The 18,956-nt window shown below is 52.1% G+C and overlaps 1 protein-coding gene across 16 annotated transcripts in view; it reads right to left on the reverse strand.

The window, feature by feature from the left end:
• Dysf (dysferlin) overlaps nt 1-18,956 on the reverse strand; it is a 214,308-nt gene that overhangs the window by 76,598 nt on the left and 118,754 nt on the right. For all 16 annotated transcript variants that reach the window (XM_013514697.1, XM_005385592.2, XM_005385594.2 and 13 more), the window contains 6 exons: nt 14,048-14,141; nt 13,354-13,431; nt 5,808-5,989; nt 2,857-2,997; nt 1,635-1,664; nt 302-331 (listed from right to left, as the gene is read on the reverse strand). In XM_013514697.1, coding sequence (XP_013370151.1) covers nt 302-331; nt 1,635-1,664; nt 2,857-2,997; nt 5,808-5,989; nt 13,354-13,431; nt 14,048-14,141 — 555 coding nt within the window. The remainder of the gene's footprint in view (nt 1-301; nt 332-1,634; nt 1,665-2,856; nt 2,998-5,807; nt 5,990-13,353; nt 13,432-14,047; nt 14,142-18,956) is intronic.

An 18,956-nucleotide genomic window follows, 5' to 3' on the forward strand; every position in this document is an offset into this window, starting at 1 on the left:
ACATGTCGCCAGATACTCAACCAGATACTGTTGTCGGAGTAGTTGGGATGAGTCTGCTTTTGCCCCCAAGAGGGCAGCAAGCCTCTAAGGAAAGAGTCACTCCAGGACACACCCTACACAGCTGGGGACCCACACAGAGCATGCAGAATAAAATCTACACAGGTCTCCATGTGACAGGAGCCTGCTGGGCACCAGGGACCAGAAGGGTATGGGGCACCTGCTTAGAGGCTGACCTTCCCCTCCCTCTGAAGCTCCCCACCACCCACTCCCAGCCACAGGCTACAGCTTAAGTCCTGCTTACCTCGTCCAGGATCCTGGATGTATCCTGCACCTGGAACACAATCATGAGATGTTGCAATCCAGATGGTAGGAGCAGGGGAAGTAAAAGTTCTCCATTAGTAACCAAGAGCTATAGGGTGGGCCAGAGATCAGCATATAAGACATTGCCACTAAAAGGGAACAGAAATCTCTCATCAAGTGTAAGGATGGCATGCTCCCCAGCCATACTCTCCATGGGATCCCTTGAAAATGTGTTCTGGACCTGGAGCCAAAGCAATTCATGGGGAAAGCTAAACCCAAGCCTGGAGCCCAGGCAGCTCCAGAAGTGACAGGAGTTAGGAGAGTGAGAGGCAAGGACCCTGTGCAGCAGCCCCAGGAAGAAGAAAGCCTTGGCACCTCTCCACCAGGGCTTGTGGGCTTGAGGAGCTAAGAATAACCTAAAAGACTCCAGGGCAGGCAGAACTGAGGGCTGGAGCTCAGGCAGAACAAGGAGGGAGAGCAGCAGAAGCCAGGGGAGAAGCAAGGGCAGGTGGAATGGGGGTGGCAAAGACGGCCTTTTGTGGGAAGAACTATTTAAACCTTGTGCCGCCAATGAGGTGTCCAAACAGAGCCCAGACGGCCACCGCTGAGCCTGGTCTAGATTTGTGTAATGCATCAAATAAGCCTGGTACCAGACAAAGGTCTAACTTTCCACCATGACCCCCAGGAGGAGGAGGAGGGAGAGCAAGAAGAAAACGATGAAGACCCCATCACTGGCACAGAAGAGAATACACAGTCACATGGGAAGAAAGAGTTGGGAAATCCAGTGAAAATCAGTTTCTGAAACTAAGTGTGCACCCTGGAGGGCTAGTGAGAGCAGAGGGTGTCAGAGCATCTGACATGGGACCCAAGAATCAGGATTTCTCACAATAACCCGGATGATGTTGGGGCGGCTGGTAGGGACCACATTTTCTGAATCATGGGGCTAAGTCCGTGGTTCTTAGCCCCAGGTGCATAATTAAAAGCCCCTGGGCAGTGTTGGAAGACACCAAGACCTGGGGTGCACCCTAGAAGTTGATCTTGTTTGGTCTGGGGTGGGGCCTGCAGTGAGGTGAGTTTCAAAGCTGCCCAAGGTGTTCTAATGCACAGCCCAGCCAAGAGCCACTGGCTGGACATTCAGGAGGTATCTGCAATCCAGACCTCTCAAGGAAGGACAAATCTGAGCTGCGCAAGGAGACTGTGAGTGAGATGGGGACCGTAGCACCACCCCCACTCTGACCGCAGGCAGGAGAGAGACAGGATCTGCTGATCCCCCTCGTTTCTCAGAAGGAGACTGATGATTACCTTAAAGAAGGAAAGAAAAGCACAAGACGTACCTCAAATCCAGGAATATGGTGGATGGCCGGCTAAGAGGGACAAAAAAGAGGGCTTTTAGTCATGTATTGGTCCCTCAAGGCCCAGTTACTTTGTTTTGCCCTAGCCAGTTCAACGTATGAAATCACACCAAGGGGTATGTCCAGGAATAGGATAGGGCAGACTGGGAAAGGAAGGGGCACAGAGGCAGCTAAGTCGGCAGTGTGCTGTGGCCCCACCAGACACTTGACCCATAGCAGGCTTCCTCCTATCTGTTCACATAGTGGGGCTCATCTATGAAGAACAGGTTCAGATGCAGAGCTCTAACTCAAGCCTCCTATTTTACAACAGGAACTTGACTGCCCAGAGTCACACACCCGGGCCATGGAAGAGCCAGTTCTAGAACCAGGATCGTACGCTTTCTTGTTCTAGGAGTTCCCCCTTCACTACAGGTAGTGCTCCCTTCACCAGACCAGAGGCCCCCCGTGACCATTAATTATGATTGTCAAGTTGACTTGGATTAAAGGCATCTAGCATATTAGTAAAGCATACTTTTGGGTGTGTGTGAGAGGTCGACGGGGGTGTGACCTCAGGGACTATATCTGGTTCCTAGCCCTTTCCTTTCTGGTGCTCTTTACAACCTTCTCTTGGGGCTGGGGATTTAGCTCAGCAGCACAGCGCCTGCCTGGCAAATGTGAGGTCGTGAGTTCAATTCCCGGTACCGGGGGGAAAAAAAAAAAACAAATATAACCCACTCTCCTTTCAGCTGCCCACCATGAACTGAGCAGCTCTGCTTCACTAGGCTTTCCTGTCATGCTGTTTCTGTCTGGGGTCCAGCCAACCAGGACTGGACCCTCTGAAACCATGAGCTACATAAACCATTCCATCCTTTAAATTGTAGGTGTCAGGCATTTTGCTCAAGCAATGAGAAAACTAATCCATACCTCCTCTCCCAGAAATCATGTCAGTAATGACTTAGGAAAGAAAACTTCCAGTGGCCAGAGGACTCTAACGTTCTGGATTCCAACATTCTACCCAATGAAGCATTGTGTTCCGACTTGTATTCAGAGAAGATGGGCAAAATGTGTCTCTCAGCAGGATGCCTGACTTTCAGAGGGGGCCACTGAGCACCAGCCCTGGTGGAAAAGTGTGCATCAGCAGCCCCAGCTGCCTGTCCCCACCCCACCCTTGTGAGCCATGTGTCCCCTGCTGTGCTTCCTGCATCTTGACAAGGACCAATCTCACCTTCTCTCTCTGGATGAGTTCAAAAGATGCTAGTAGCTCGCCTGCTGGCTGGTTGCCCCTTGTCAGTGGGAACCAGGCCAGCCGAGGCATCCGTTCCAGGCTTGGTTGACAGATACAGCGGCCCATAAATTCATCTGCACCCTAGATCAGGCATAGGGGAAGAACAATAAGGGCATCTCCTGCCCGGGGTTCCAAATGCCCTCTGAGACTTCACCAAGTATGCATCCCTACCCTCTGGATTAGCAAGGACTTCAGAAGTCAGGGAAGGGACCCTTGTGCAAAACAAGAAGCACAACTCCCCTTACGAGCAGGATGCAAGCAACCCCTAGCCACTATGCTAGGTTTGAATTCGCACCATGGCTGAGAAGTCCCTCTGTATGTCCAACTTATGTCACCCTGCTTTCATTTAACTCAGCTCTGAACCCATCTGAGATTAGACAAGCAGCTTCCCAAATGCCCTCAACTATATATGTGTTTGATATTCCCAGGGACTTTTGCACTTCCCAGCTGTTCATTTCACCCATAAATTTCCCCACCTTTCAAATGGGGACACTGTGATCAAGCTCCTCAGATTAAGTGAATCTTGTTAAACCGATGTTTTCAGCAGATAATTCCTTTACACAAGAAATTTTCTTGACTCCCTGCTTGCTGCCCAGAGGACTCTCTCCACTGTGGAGAGAGTCTGTGGAGGCCCTCACTGAACACTGCATACTTCTCCCTCCCTGTTGTGCTCCTGACTGTATAACCTCTATTCTAGCCCCCTATCTGGTCTCTCCCTGCCCTTGCATGGGCCACTTCCCACACTGGAGTTGGCCTTTCCCCTTTTCAGCTACTGAAGGAGACTGTTCATCCCTCACAGCCCCAGGAACTTTGGACAGAGCTGGTCTCAGTCAGATGGTGCTGTGGTCCTCACACGTCCTCACGCCTTGCCCAGAGCAGGAGCTGGGAAACAGCCTGACTGTAGTCACACTGCTTCAGGAGACCACAACATCCCCAGAAGCCATCCTAGAATGACCACCAGCTCTTGCATATAAATCCACACCAATGGGTGGCAGTCAAGCACCAGTCACTCAGAGTGAAGGCTCTGGGCCAGGTGCTCCCCCTTTAGCTGCTGGGTCCTGGGAGAGGGTGCGGCTGGCAGAAGGCCTGGACAGACAGGATAGTGGGAGCTTACCACAGTGGTTACTGGCCAACAGCGGCAGACTTCTTTGAACAGATAAATAATGGGCATAATGCCAGCTCACCTCCAGGACTCTGGAGCCTACTACTACTCACCCAAAATAGGCCATGGTCCTTCCCTCCTAGGTCCTTTCCAGGCCCTGGCATGCAGAGCACAATGGGGTTGGGGCAACATTTTAAGATAAGGAGGTTGGAGGATTTAGGAAGAAATTATGTGTTAGCCAAGCAGGCATGTGGCAAAGAGGAGGAGAGAGAAAGGAATATGGTTTGGAAGATATTTCCAGAAAGAGTTGCCATGACTAGGTGTGAGTGGGCTGACCCACATAGAGGTCTACTACAGCCTGGGCCCCTGTCCCTTCTGCTCAGTCCCCTTCCCTGCCCCCTACCAAGCCTCTCACCTTTCTCCTCCTCTTGCACCCAAAAATGCCTGAACTTTTCTCACTATGGTCTCCACTAGATTCCCTCCAGCTGCTCAATCCCCCACAGTCCCAGCTTTTCCCTCCAAGAGCTCGCAGGTTGAGCTCCCCAGCCCAGACCTATGGTTCCCACTGCCAGCTGGTGCTTCACCCTCACAAGCCCTCACACCTTGCCCAGAATAGGGCACTGTGAACAGTATTGCCTTCCCCCAGCCCCTGGTCACCACACCCTCCTGGGCAACTGACAGCCGACAAGACAACTCTTACATCCAAACCCTGCCTCCCCTCTCATCCCACAGGCAGCTCCTACCCCAGCCAAGCTTCTCTGCTACATGCCCAGTTGTCTCCTCTAGTAGCATCCAATTTCCTCTTCTTAAAATGCTGCTCTGATCCCATCACTCCCTGTTCTCCCAGCCTCATAGTCTTTTCTCTTCACAGTCTGCCCACGCCTCTCCTCACAGCCTCCCAATCACCCCCACGCTGTGCTGGAATGCCCCTCTGCCTCCATCTCTGTCTTCCCCAGCACTACCATCCCACACCTCCTTCCAGGCCTTTGCCTTCCCTCAGCTTTCCCTGATATTCCAGCCAATGCCATCTCTCCCTCCTGGGAAACTTCTAGAGATGCACTGTTGAATAGTGCAGCAATAACCACCACCCGCAGCTATTTAAATTCACATTTTAATTCATTAAAGCTCAATGAAATATAAAACTCAGCTTCTCAGTTTGAACTAGCCAATTCCAAGCGTTCCAGGGCCATATGCAGCTGGCAGCTCCATCTTAGACAGCAGAGCTATAGAGCATCTCCATCATTGCCGAAGATCTGTTGGATAACTCTGTTAGGAGGCCCTGCCTGTGCCAGAGTTATGTGATACTTAGGAACATACTGTTTCATGGAGTGGATTCTCTACTCTATCTCCGCTCCCACCTAGACAGAAGAACCCCAAGCAAGGGACCACTCAGCCTAGCAAAACAAGTGTTTGATAAATGTTTGTAGAATCAGCACAGCTCTTGAAGGGGAGAAAGGATTAGCCTGGAAACAGAAGCAAGAGAGAGACAGAAAAAAACAAGAGCTCCTGACCTGCAGCCAAGCATTCTTTCCAGATATGTCCCCTCTCTGTGCCTTAGCAACGTCTACCATGGAGCACAGCACAGGTGCTAGCAATCCATTTTTAATTTCTTTAAAATATTTTCAAAGTTTACCGTACAACCTAAGGGGTACTAGTCCCAGGCTTTGGGAGCATCCAGGTGAGTGGGAAGTCCAGAGTCTGCGAAGACCCAGCACTCAGAGGATGTCCCTCCCCGGATCCCTGCAGTGGGCAGCAGTGAGGGGCGAAGGAACGCAGTGGGCACACTCACGTAGGTGTCATGGTCATACAGCTCTACCACGATGTTGGGTGGCTGCTCGGCAACACTGGCGGGCTCGCCAAAGATCTCGATCTCGTAGAAGATGAGGGTCTGGTCCCAGGTGGGATTTAGGGTGTTCTTCATCACCACGGTCTTCTGGCTCTGGTGCAGGAAGGAGACGATCGCGTAGGGATCTGTGTGGACCAGGAAGGGAAGGGAGACAGGCCATAGCAGGGACCCTGAGAGTCCCCTTCTCAGGAGTTACAGGGGCTACAAAGCTGAAGGGGGGCTGTGGTTGCCACTGTGGAGCAACAGCATTCACGCCAGAACCCATTCTCTCCAGGGGACTCCCAGTCCCTCTGTGAGGCCAGCTGGCGGGCCAGCAGGTGAAAATGGGGCCCCGGTACACACAAGGGATCTCCAAGTCCAGACAGTACCCCCTTCTGCACTGCTTCTGGGCTGGCCATGTGAGGGAACATCCAACTGGAGGAAGTGCCTATATGGTCAATTCATTTATTCGTTCACCAGCAAGCACTTACGGAGTGCCTCCTGAATGCAAGGCTGAGGGCCGAGAACACAATTTGAGCAAAATATCAAATATGAGCATAAATATAAAATCAGAGTTTGGATCAGAGCCTTAAACAATGGGTGCAAAGTGCCATGAAGAATCTTAGGGAAGGATCTGGCTTCTTTGAGGACAGGGGAACAATGCAGAGATGCTGGGCTCTGTGATCCCTAGGGTACCATCCGAATGATATGACTGGGTCTTCACTGTAGCAAGCTCACCCCAGCTGCTGTATAGAGAACAGACTGGAATGGGCAGAAAGGAATGTGGGAAGACCAGTTGTGAGGCAATGGTCCAAGCAGGGATGGTACTGGCCTAGCTGGCCATGGCCTCAAGAGCTGCTTAGCAACGGGAGGCATGAGCTCCATCCTGCCCCCAAACTCCTTTGCAGCTTGCCGGCCTCACTGGCCTGAGACCTAGCCACATGTCATTATTTCTGCTTAGTCTCATAAGCAAGTTAGCGTCACTGGAGCCAGTTCTAAGGCAATGTTCTCCAAGCTGAGCATGCAGCAGAATCACCTGGAAGGCATACAGCCTGGTGGCCCCACCCCACACACTTCCTTGCAACAGATCCCTAGTGGGGTCCTTGCACTTCTAACAGTTTCCTGGGAGAGTCTGATGTGCCCTTCAGGGCCACACTTCAGAAGCCAATGCAAAAGATCCAATGGGACTGAGTGTGTGGTCAACAGGAGAGGAGCAGAGGGCTTGGAGGAGGGGGCTCCTTTGCCGTCTCTCTACAGGACCTCAGCGTGGGGGCGGTGCCCTGCAAACTCAGAGCCCATAGGCTAGCTCCAGTACTGCTACTTGCTCCTTGTGTGACCTCAAGAGGACCTCAGTGGCCTTAGAGGCAATAGCTTCAGCCTTAAAGCCTCAGATAAGTGCAGAATTATTCAAAAATATCCCTGGGGCTGGGATGGGGAGGCAGCACTTCCCAAAAAAGGAGAGGAGAGCAAGATAGGCTCCCTGGCCATAAAGAGATCAAAAGCCACCACACAGGAGGTGGCAGAAAGAGGTGAGTGTAAGAGAGGCAGGAAGGGAAAGTGGGCAATGGCAAGACTCCCAATAAGGGATGGAGACAGCAGGACCTAAGTGTAAGATTGAGGACATCTAAACAAAGGGACAGGAGCCACGGATACCCACTGGCTGACCAATGCTGGTTTAGGCTAATAGGAAATAGCCACCAGCCTGGGGCCAGCCCATTGGCTCAGGCACAAAAGCATAGTCCAGCCAATCATGGAGGCCTTCCTGCAGGAAATTGGTTTTGGCTCTGATTCTGGGGGTAGAAGAAAGCAATGGGAGGCCTTTGGCAGAGGAAGGGCAGAAGAGAAATGCCACCATGTCTCGCCACCCCCACCTGGGGAGAGCCTCCCTGGCGCAGGGCTCCCCCTTCCGTGCACCATCCCTGGCAGGGCTGGCCCTGAGCCCTTTGCCTTCTGCCCCTGGCAGGGCCCAGCGGCGTCTGTGCATTTAATGAAACCGTCTGGCTGTGATACCATCAGCTCCAAGCTCGGCAGAGAACCTCTCCCAGTTCCAGTAAGGGAAGGAGGGCGCGTTCCGATAAATAAAACCATATTAGAGAACCGGCAAAAAAGCCCCTTTTGTTCCCACCCCCCGTGCTTCCCAACGCTTTATTTTTATAAGCGTGCGGGCCCCAGACCAACCGCGTTTACACAAAGATCACAATTGCACATTGTAGCGGCTGCGCACACTGTATTGGTGTTGGCAGCACCCCCCACACTGGCCCCCTGAGCAGGCCAACTCTTTCCAGCAGCCCCATCAGCTCAGGCAATGAGCTCAGCGCTGGGGCTGGGGGGGACAGGGAGGGGGTGGCTTTCAAACAAAACTCACCCAGACCTACACACGTGCCCCACCCGCCCATGGGAGGAAAAAACACAACAAAGGCATTGTAAAGAGCAGGCCTGGAGGCCTGGGGCCTCAGACACTGGGCTACTGTGTGCTGGGGCCTGGCCTCTCCCCCAACAGGGCCCAGCCCCTCCTCCCCCAAAAAACACGGGGCGGGAGGAAGGTTGCTATGGCAAGGTGGTCAGATAGACACATAGACACATCCTCTTGCAGGAAAGCCAAGAGAAGGATGCACCAGCTTCCCAAGGAGAGGCAGAAGGGAAGGTGGGCTGGCATCCACATCCATTCTCATCTAGGGCTCTCTAAGGCCCACACCCGCCAAGCTCAGAGTGTTTGAATGGGCACTCCATGAGGACCACAAGCTACCCTGGGGAGGCCCTAGCCATGAGTACACAAGGATCCCACCACACTCCCTTACCACAAAAGAGCCGGAGACCAGTCACCAAGCCCCAGGCTGTGATTATCTGGCTGAATCCAGAACCCTGCAGGGGACTGTCTGGGCCCAGCCCTGCTGCTCAGACCTTCCTGCATCTCCAGGGAAGACTTCTGTATTTGAAACACTAAGCTTTTTCCATGGTCTTTCCCACCAAACCACTCCAGTCCATCAGTGTGGGCACAAGGCAGGTGGTGTTACTACATTTGTCAGAAGAGGGAGTTTTGTCTCAGGAAGGCGAAGTCAGTAGCCCACAATCACAAGCGCCCAAGACTCAACCCCTGGCTCCTCGTCCAGTACTCCTTACATGCCCCATTCATAGAAGGGGAGGGGGAGTAGGTCACTAGTAATCAAGGCAATGCAAATTAAAACTATCCTACCAGCAATATGTTTCCATAAAATTAAGAAAAATTGTTTAAAATTATAAAATAGTGTTGGCAAATAATTGATGAAGTAAGTATCCTCTTTTATTGCTGGAAACAACCCAGCAACCTTTCTGAAAAACAATTGGGCAATATGCCCTGAAAAGCATGAAACTGTTTATACCCTTTTTCCCATATTCCTGGGACTCATCAAAATTAACCAAAAGGTATATACAAAGATGTTCATGCTAATATTATTTATAACGCATCATTCATTCAATATACAAGTACTGACTGACTCCCATGTGGTTGTTAGCACAGTACTAGGTATAATCCAAGCTATTGATACGAGTGCTGGTTGGAAACAGTAACTAATGCTTATAAGACAAGGGCAGGGTAATAGGCAACCTAGTTGACCACGTAGGTGTGAGGGTGGGGTGCCCAGTGTAGCCTGGTGACATTAAGTCAGGCTTCCCAAAGGACAGCTCCTGCCCTGAGTCTCAAGAATGAAAACTCAGACAAAACAGACCACAGAAAAAAGAGACTTCCAGGCACACAGCATAGCACAGGCAAAGACACCACAGAGCATGGGCACTTGGGAAACGGTGAGGGTGCGAGAAAGAAGAGAGTACCCAGGGCAGGAAGGTGGGGTGGGGGTAGGGGAATAGCAAACAGTGCTGGACTCAGGCTCAGCAATTCGAACTGAATCTTTTTGGCTGGTGGTTCTCAGTTCTCCAGAGAGCTAAGAAGTATTTCAACAGGTTAAAAGGCCCCTCCCTAATCGCCGCTGTCAGCCTCTATGCCACCATGCATTGTAAATCTATAAGCCGTCTCCTGGTCCCTCTCACTCAGGAACCCTTTTTAAGTGGAGCATTTCACAAGTCTCTGGGGCATTTTGGAAAATACCTCCTTTGGTTCACTGCGTGGATTGTCTCAGCCACAGCCAACCTGAGCAAAAAGCCATGCTTGAGGGCTGGAGCAGATAACCAGAAGTTAAGCACGAGAAGCCCAAAAGCAAGAATTCCTCCACACTACCCAAGGACGAAGGCCAGATCCGGAGGGGAAACTAAAGGTCACAAAGAAGTGGTCCCAGCTATGGGGTAGCCACAGTTCAGGCCTCACTGTGGCCTGGCCCAGCAAGAACACCTCTCAGGACCTTCAAAGTGGCACACAGCTTTGACCTCCCAAGAGCCGGGGTGAGCAAAGGGAGCACAGGACCTTCTGCTTTCTCAAGGGATACCCCAGGCCATAACTTAATAAATATCATGGCATCTGATCTCCTAGCCATCTCTCATTGGGTTAAGAATGACAGGCTCATCTCCCATGAGCCCTCTGACCTGTGAGACCCTTGAAGAGGCATTTCCAGGCTCCTCCAGCTAAGGGCCATCCCCTGCCATGTGGTGACATCATAAGAGGGCTGCCCAGGGGCCCCATGTATCAGAGAGCAGCATCTCCATTAGCAGAGCTATGGCTCCATCCAACCCGACAGTGGTTCTCAGCAGGTGACAGGCAAAGCGGACAACCCAGGGAGCAAGATGGCTAAGCAGACCACTTCTGGCAGGACTGTCCTTGAGAAATATCAGACTATATTGAAGAGCAACACAGCTCAGGCACGTTTGGGGAAGCAATGCTGTCCAGTTCAGAGTTATAGGGTGAGCAGGGCAGAGCTAGGTATAGTGTTGATGATATGCGATTTCTAATCTTCTCTAGTCACAGCTTTCAGTCCAAAGCGAAGCCAGTAGGTGTGACGGATCCTCGCAAGACAGTGCCAAGCCTATTCCAACGCAAAGAGAAGTCATCAAAATGAGCAGTATCTCACATCATGTGCCTGATCACTGTGCAGGACATGCATTCATAAACACACCTCCTGCAGCAGACACCCTTCCACGGGTCCAGAGACTCCATAGTGGCCACAGGTCCAAGAACCGCACAAGGCTCAATCCTCAGGTCTCCTGCATGGCAATGTCTCCGCAGAGCCTGCTTCTCCCATATTCAATATTGCTCAGCAAGTGTCTCCCAGGCATCTTGCATAGCCCCCTCAGTTCCTCACCCAGGCAGAAAGAGTAGGCGTGGCCTCAGCCTCCACACAGCCCCAAAGCCCACCAAATGGCAACAAGCAGAGCCTATGGGATCATGAAAGCCCAGGAAAGGCCCAGAGCAACAGGGTCAGTCTCAGAAGTGCATTCTAAGAGGGTCCCACTGCCCCGGACACTAACAGGCAGCTGGAAGCTGCTCCCAGTGGCAGACGGTACTAGACCCTCCCCTGGCCCCAGACATTCTGGATTCACACATGAGTTTCCTCAGAGAAATGCCAGCCTGTGGCCATGCACAGTCTCAGGCCGCCAGCCACCCCAGGGTCAGTTCCAGGGGAGAAATTGCTTTGGTTTAGGGTTTGGGAGTGAAAATAAACACTCTGGGTTTTATAGGTTCCCCCCGTGTTGGCTGCTGTTTTCCTTTCCAGCAGCTGCTCAATCGGGCCTTTCATTCAGAAGCCAGTGGCCTCTGAGGAAGCCCTGGGCAGTGCCCTCAAAGCTCCAGGGATGTTTATCTGGGGGAGGGGGTGAGGCCCGGATGGAAAGTGTGACTTCTCCGCAGGCCAGTGCCAGGCTGGCCCGGCTACTGCAGTCCTCAGACCGAGCACTGGCTCCCCACACTGGTCTCAAGGAAGACCTCTCACTCCACAGGTCCTCAGCCAACCCGGCACAGAGGGGACAAGGGAAGCTCCCCCTTCCCCCTCCCAGCTTCCCGTCCTCACCCCTCACAGCCTGGAAGGAAAAGGAAGCGAGGCTGTGAATTAGTCTATTTCTTTTTCTCAAGTTAAGCCCCATTGGTCAGAACCCTGGACATGTGTCTCAGAGTGTCTGGAAGCACGGGGATGGAAGGCAAGTACCGAGAGGTAAGACACTCGGGAACATGCTGGTCAGGAGGAGGAAAAAGACTGGTCCCCACGAGGGGAGGAGAGTGGAGCGGGAAGGGCAACAGGCACACAGCTGTGAGCTGCAGGGCAGTCTGAGACCAGGAGGCCACTCGCACGGCACTCAGCCCTACTCAGCCAGGGAGCAGGCATTTGGTGGGAGGTGGCCTTGGCTTCAATTCTCAGCTCTGTCGCTTGACAGCTATTTCAACTCAAGTAATTTAGTGAACCTCTCTGAGTCTCCATTTCTCCACCTGTCAAATAGAGGTCAAACACCTACCTCATGGGGCTTGTAAGGGTCACATAAAACACTGTCAGTCTGGTGCCTGGGCACACAGTGAGCACTCAGCAAGAGTTTACTCTTGAGATACCCAGTGCTGCGGGCTCAGAGGAAAGATAAAGTCCCTTCCTGGGAGTTTACAGTCAAAGTGGGAAGACTGGCAGAGAGAATGCAGCTGGTCTCTGTATTGGGCAAGGGCTCTGAGAGAGGTGCCAGCCAGGCGCTGCGGAAGGTGCAACCAGCTCACCTCAGGGAACAGTCAGAGGGCACCTGGGCTGGACTCTGACTGAACGATGACTAGGAGTTCATGGAGTTAAAATTAGGGAGGGAATGCATTCTAGGCAAAGAGGACACTGAGTGCAAAAGGCCAGCACATGGAAGAAGGTGGCAAACAAACACAGGAAAGCTGGTGGGGCTGGAGTTAGAAGACAGAGGAGACAGCACAAGAGGGAACGGGTGCGGTTCACAGCAGCCACATCTCAAAGGACTCCTCTGCTGGGCTGAGTAGTGGTGAGCCATTTGCCAGGGTCTCCCTCTGAAAGCAGGGGAGCAATGTGCCAGGTATGGTTAGGGCCCTGAAGGGTGCAGGGAGGCCAGGAGACTACGAAGTGTCCTCATAAGAAGGAGTTAGGCTGCTGTGAGATGGGAACCTGACGCTGAAGAAGAGGGAACAGATTTGAGCAATTCAGAACTGGAATCCACAGCACTATGACACTGAGGCTTGGCAGCCTGGGTAATGGGCAGCCTGGGTAAGGAGCCCCAGAGCCAAGGCAGCAAATGCACAGGAGCCTAGATCTGGATGGGGCAGGACCTCAGGAAGTAGGGTTTGGACAGGATAAACTGCACAGGCTGCTGGACAAGAGAAGGAGGCCCAGGAGACAGTGGCAGCCTGAAAGCCAAGGCCAGAGGAGCAGAGGTGGCAGAACAAGGCAAATCCTGCAGAAGCATCAAGCAGGCCAACAGCTGCTGTATCTGATGCCCAGGAGGCCACAGAACCCTGGCAAGAGCATCCAGCCAACACAGCAGCACCCACCCATAAGGAGACACTTGGGGCCACGTTCCCTGATGCCCACAGGTGCAACACCTCCACTGTCACCTCTCAGACCACGGCCCCCAGCACCCCTCCTTCTCTCCCACCTACCTGAAAAAGAGTCTTTGTCCATCGCAGGCAGGTCTCGGGCCTGGTACATGTAGCAACGGAGGTGGTATCGGTTCCCATCTTCACCGAGGAGGAAGCAGAGATGTCAGAGTAAGGGCTGAGGCTGGTTAAGAGCTGGGACTCAATGGAAGGATGGGATCTGGCCCTGGAAAGGGCCACAGACAAAGGGGCTGAAGGATATAAATGCCACAGGCCACTATGCAGGAGGGAGCCTCTCAAAGTCAGAAGGACAAACCAGAGGTCAAAGACACACAGCTGAGTCTTATGTGCTTGGGCCAAGCTAAAGCTGGAGAAGGACAGGAAAGGAGACACCAAACAGATGATGAGGGCAGGGGCTGGGGATTTAGCTCAGCAGCACAGTGCCTCCCTGGCAAGTGCAAGGTCATGAGTTCAATTCCCGGTACAGGAAAAAAACAAACAAACAAACAAAAAAGATGACGAGGGCAGGGGCACAATGCACAGGGTGTGGCATGCCCAATCTCACACCAGGGTTGGGGTGCACATCACACACACAGACAGGCACATGCACACACCAAAAGACAAACTCACCAATAAGTCCATATACACAATTACCCAGAGCCCTGACATGCACACCTGACCACTTAACCCCATACAAATAGGAGTGTAAGGTTACACACCTGTATCACCCCTGTAGATACCTCAGAGCATCACTTACAGTCGAAGATGCAGGAGATCGTGGGTCTGTTCACTCCAAAGCTCAAGGTGGAGACAGACATGGAATCTTCACTCCTGTCATCCACCACACCACCCTGGAGACACAAAGCTGGTCATGGCAAATTCTGATCCCTGAGACTGGGGGATTTGGGGAGACTGACCCAGAGAGTTAGGTCCCCAGGGCCAGGAGACCCCTAAACAACAACCCTCAGCTGCTCAAAGCAGGACCACTAGCCTCTGATTTCACTCTGAAGGAGAATACGCTCTCCTATAGCATTACTAGATCCAATGCCAAAGTACCAAAGGACTGTGGGAAACTCTTCTGCCCCTGTATTGAAGACCAGACACTCCAGAGTGGAATTCTGAATGTTCCAGCCAAAATGATTAGAGTTTGATAGAAGAGAGAACTCTAAGGACCACTTCAGAGCAGAATCAAATGGGGATTTTCTCATTAGAGGTAAGTCTCACAGAGTCAAAGTCTGGAGGTTCCAAGCCAGTATCTCCAGGCCCCACCTCTATCCACTGCATACATACCCAGAAACAGTGCCGTGCCAGAGATATCTAGGCACCAAACCAGCTCTCAAGTGCCAAGAGAGACTGCACTGCATATCTGCTCTTTGTTACCATTTTTTTCCTTCCGGGCAGCCTTGACTTACACCCTGGCTACAGCCATTTGCAGGGATCTCGACTTGTCCCCCAAGCCCTGAAACTGCAAGGTGTCCCCCAATATGAGGCACTTGCACCTCCAAATACAAGACACCACTGCTGCTTCTGTGCCCCTTCTCTGCAAACTGTGTCCACCCTCAGGCCTAGCTCCAGACACTCCTACATACCTGTCCTCCCACTCCTAACCACCCACCCCATGAAGAACCAGCAGCATGACCCACAGTGTCTAGTTGGTTCTCAGCCTGAATCCTCCATGGGTCTAACAGCTAATGATCAAGTCACACCCCACAACCTGCCTCATCTTCCCCACCTGACTCTGAGGCTTAATTCCCCTGAACCAGCCCTTGGTTTAGGCAAGTCATGTTCCTCAGAGCTGCCCTAGACTCACTCCACTGCCACTGCATGCAACCCCTGGCCAGCAAGCCATCAATCCACCAGCCTCCCCTTCTCTCTCAGGACACCTTGGGACACCTAGGTAAAGCCTGCCTTGGTCGCTTGAGGGAACAGAGATTGTCATCCTAAAAGAAGAGTGTCATCCTCTGTCTCACTCCATGAACGGTCCACAGGACACACATAGAAAAACGGTATTTCTTTGCTCTCTCAAGAGACTCGCAAGGTCCTGCTGCAAGTGGGTGGGCCTGGCTTCCACCACAGGACATCCTTCTGACCCTAACCCTCCATCTGGCCACAATTTCAACATGGCTTTAAAACCAAATCACTTGGACTATAATTCTGGCCTTTCCATTAACTGGCTGTGTGGCTTTGAATAAGTGGCTTAACTTCTCTCTATCAACCTCATTGTAAATTTGAGATCACTATATATTACCTATCTCAGAGAGTTGTTTTGATTGTTAGAGAAGACAGAAAATATACAGTTCTTAGTACACTTCCTGACACATAGCAAATGCTCCATAAATGTTAGCTATAAATGATCTTAGAGAAATAAGACACGGGCCTTATAGGAGAGGAATATCATAAACTGCAGTTTGTAGCTATCCTGGGGTGTTACTCATGTATCTCACTTTGTTCCAGGAAGCTGGAAAATGGATGTTTCGGTAAGGAGCCACAGATAAGGTAGAAACCAAAATCAATTAAATCAAGGGTCTCAGCAGCAGTGATGTCATGTAGGTCTCTGTCTCCGTCCACCTGTCTGTCTGTCTCTCTCTCTGTGAAGCACAAACACACACATGCCCCACATCCCACATGGAATGGTGTCATACTATAGACAGGGAAAGACCCAAAGACCTGAAATCCTCTCTCTTGGACAACCGTGGACCCTAGGAGTCCTGAGTTCCTGCCTGGAGAGGCATTTGGCCTGGATATTCCTGCCGTGGGACCCTGCCAGGTGAACACCAAGTCCAGCAGCTAATAGTCACAGAGCACCCAGCCCACCTGCAGGATTGCAGCTTTTTAAGGCCAAACACAGGCCCAGAGCTGGGGTCCCAGCAGGCCATCCAGGTGTAAGAAGCAGGAACACCAAAGAAAGCATGCCAGGAAGCTGGAAACAGAACTTGGTCAGCACCCAATTAAAATGCATCTCAACACACACCTTAGTGTACATCTTCAGCTGTTGGCAGTGGAGTATTAGGGTGGGGGGGGAGGGAGTGGGTGCCTAAGGAGCCTGAGAGACTCTTGGCCCTCTTCATTTTGCCCCAAACAGGTGCCCTGCAGGCAGGTAGGTGCTGGGGTGAGCACAGGGGAGGCTGTCCAGCTCCACAGGCCCCACACTTCACCTCTCTCTCAAGGTTGCCTACAGGGACCTCCCTGCTCAAGGATGGCTGCCAGCACACATCCCCACTCATCTCACACCTCCTCTGCCTGGCCACCCCGCCCACCTCCATCAGTACGACTCTGACCACACAGCCTTCGTCTGGAGCTCTGGCAGCACTTTCTGGGTCCCTATCCAAGAGCAGGACTTCCTGCCTACAATCAGAAAATGTGTCCCCTTGCCTGAGATTGTCACAAGGGCTGGGCCAGGTATCCCAGGCCTAGCTCAAGGCCTGGCACACAGCAGCCTTGGCCCTAAGAATGACCATCCTTCGAGGAGCAACCAGCATTATCTCTGGGAGTCCCCCGCACTATCTGGGCACCTCCACTTGTCCTGCCTCCACAGGGGTCTAGCCACACAGGGGGACCTATGGGCTGCCTCCATCTGCCACCCACATGTGACCCTGATTCCTCCCTTCTCCTCCTGGCTCAAAGACACAGGCAGGATTTCTGGGAAGAAGGTTGTCTAGGCAGTGGGGCAGACACATCTTGAGAGCCAGGCAGAGGGACAGCCACCAGGCTCAGCCTCTCGAAGCAAAGCCCCTAGCCTCAGGCTGTTTTGGTTCGGATCTGGGCAGAATTCCACCCACATAGCTGGCCAGCATCTTTATATCCTGTGGAGACAGAGCCCTCCTGGGGAACCTGGGCTCTCTACACATCCACATTGGAGCCTGGGTGCAGAAGGGAGGCCCTTTGAATTGAGTCTCTGGCAGTCCAGACACTCCCCCAAATCCACAACCCCCACACTCAAACAGCAGAGACACTCTGAAGTCCTGTTCATGACCCCAGTTCTCTTGCATGTAGTTCTCCCTGCCCCAGGCTTGCCCTGGCCTTTTCCTCAGACATCCACTCTTACCTTCAAGGCCACTCTTCAAGGATGAACCAGGCAGTCCTCCCGTGCACACCCACAGCGCCCAATCTTCGTCACTACACCTGCCAGTTCACTATGGTGTGCTTGTCTGTCTCCTCCCACTGAAAGTGCTGTGAGGTTCCTACCAAGAGCCCCGAATCTAGATGTTCACTGAACACTTACTTTACACATTCACAATGGAAATGGAGATTCCTGCTCATGTAGACAATGTCACCTCCTCAGAGAATGTCACCTCCTCAGACATTCAGTGGTGAATGTTACAAGGTAGCTGCCCTGAACCTTTCACTGTTGCTTCCATTTACACTCTCTTCTCACCTCTAAGGAGTTTCTCTGGGGATCCCTTAAGTTATCTCCTCAGAGAAGGCTTGTTACCTCCTCAGAGGTGACAGTGTCACCTCCTCAGAGAAGCCTTCCCTAGCCACTCTATCAAAAATCACACTCTAACACATGCAGCCTCACACATACCTCACACCCACCCTACTCCCACACACACCCCACAAAAAGGAGTTCTAAACCCTCTTCTGCAACTTTATTTTCCCTTGTGGCACAGAAGTTTGCTGCATTACCCTTCTTGGTTATGGTCTACCTCACCCACAGAATGTAGGCTCCAGGAGGACTGTACTGTGTCCCAAGCACCTACTACAGTGCCTGGCACAGAGAGGCCCTCAGGAAATACTCCCTGAATCAATGAGCCAAATCCAAGGTACACTCCCCCAACCCATGTGTTGTTCTCATCACACCATTGCCTTTCCTGGAGGGAAGAGCTTGGGGCTACAGAAACTTTCTTAAGGGCTGAGCACGACTTAAGCGATCCCCAGAGAAACTCATTAGAGGTGAGAGGAGAGTGTAAATGGAAGTGACAGTGAAAAGTTCGGGGCAACTACCTTGTAACATTCACCAGCACAGCTCCATGGGCTTCAGTCCAGTACTGGTCTCAAAGCTGACTCCCCACAGCCTCCTAAACAGAGGCTATCACTCTGGAGACTGAACCCAAGTCCCTCAGAGGCAAAGCAGCCTAACTGCATGACAAGAGTGAGGCCAGCACATGTAGCATGAAATTCCCACTGGGTAGCCGCATTTCATATGCAAAGAGCTGAAAATCTAGGTGACGTGTCCATTTCACAGTCCCTGAAGCTTCACGTGCAGGAAGTCCAAGTTGCACACAGATGCAGGAAGTAAGGGAGGAGGGGTCTACGCATGAGGTAGGGAAAGGGCAGCTGATGTAGGAAGGAGGGTGCCGGAGATGTTTCTGGGACTCAGTTTCCTCACTGTAAAGTGGCAATTGTAGTAACACACACCACATTAGTCTGTCATGGAAATGCAGGGGTATTAACCTCACTATTATTGGCATTCTGGGCTAGAATATTCCTTGTTGTGGGGTTGTCCCTTGCACTATAAGGTACTTAGCAGCATCTCTGGCCCCAACCACTACATGTCAGTAGCCTCTTCACTGGGTTATGGCTACCAAAAATGTCTTTGGACATTTTCAAAAGTCCCCTGGGAAAGGGGATTGTCCTCAGTGGAAAACCACCAAAAAAATTAAATCAAACGCCATAGCCACAGCCCTTGGCAGGTACCTGGCACTCAGTAAACGGTACTAATCATG

This window comes from Chinchilla lanigera, unplaced genomic scaffold (genome assembly GCF_000276665.1).
Source record: "Chinchilla lanigera isolate Chin_1 unplaced genomic scaffold, ChiLan1.0 scaffold00023, whole genome shotgun sequence".
In the NCBI taxonomy this organism is placed as follows: domain Eukaryota; kingdom Metazoa; phylum Chordata; class Mammalia; order Rodentia; family Chinchillidae; genus Chinchilla; species Chinchilla lanigera.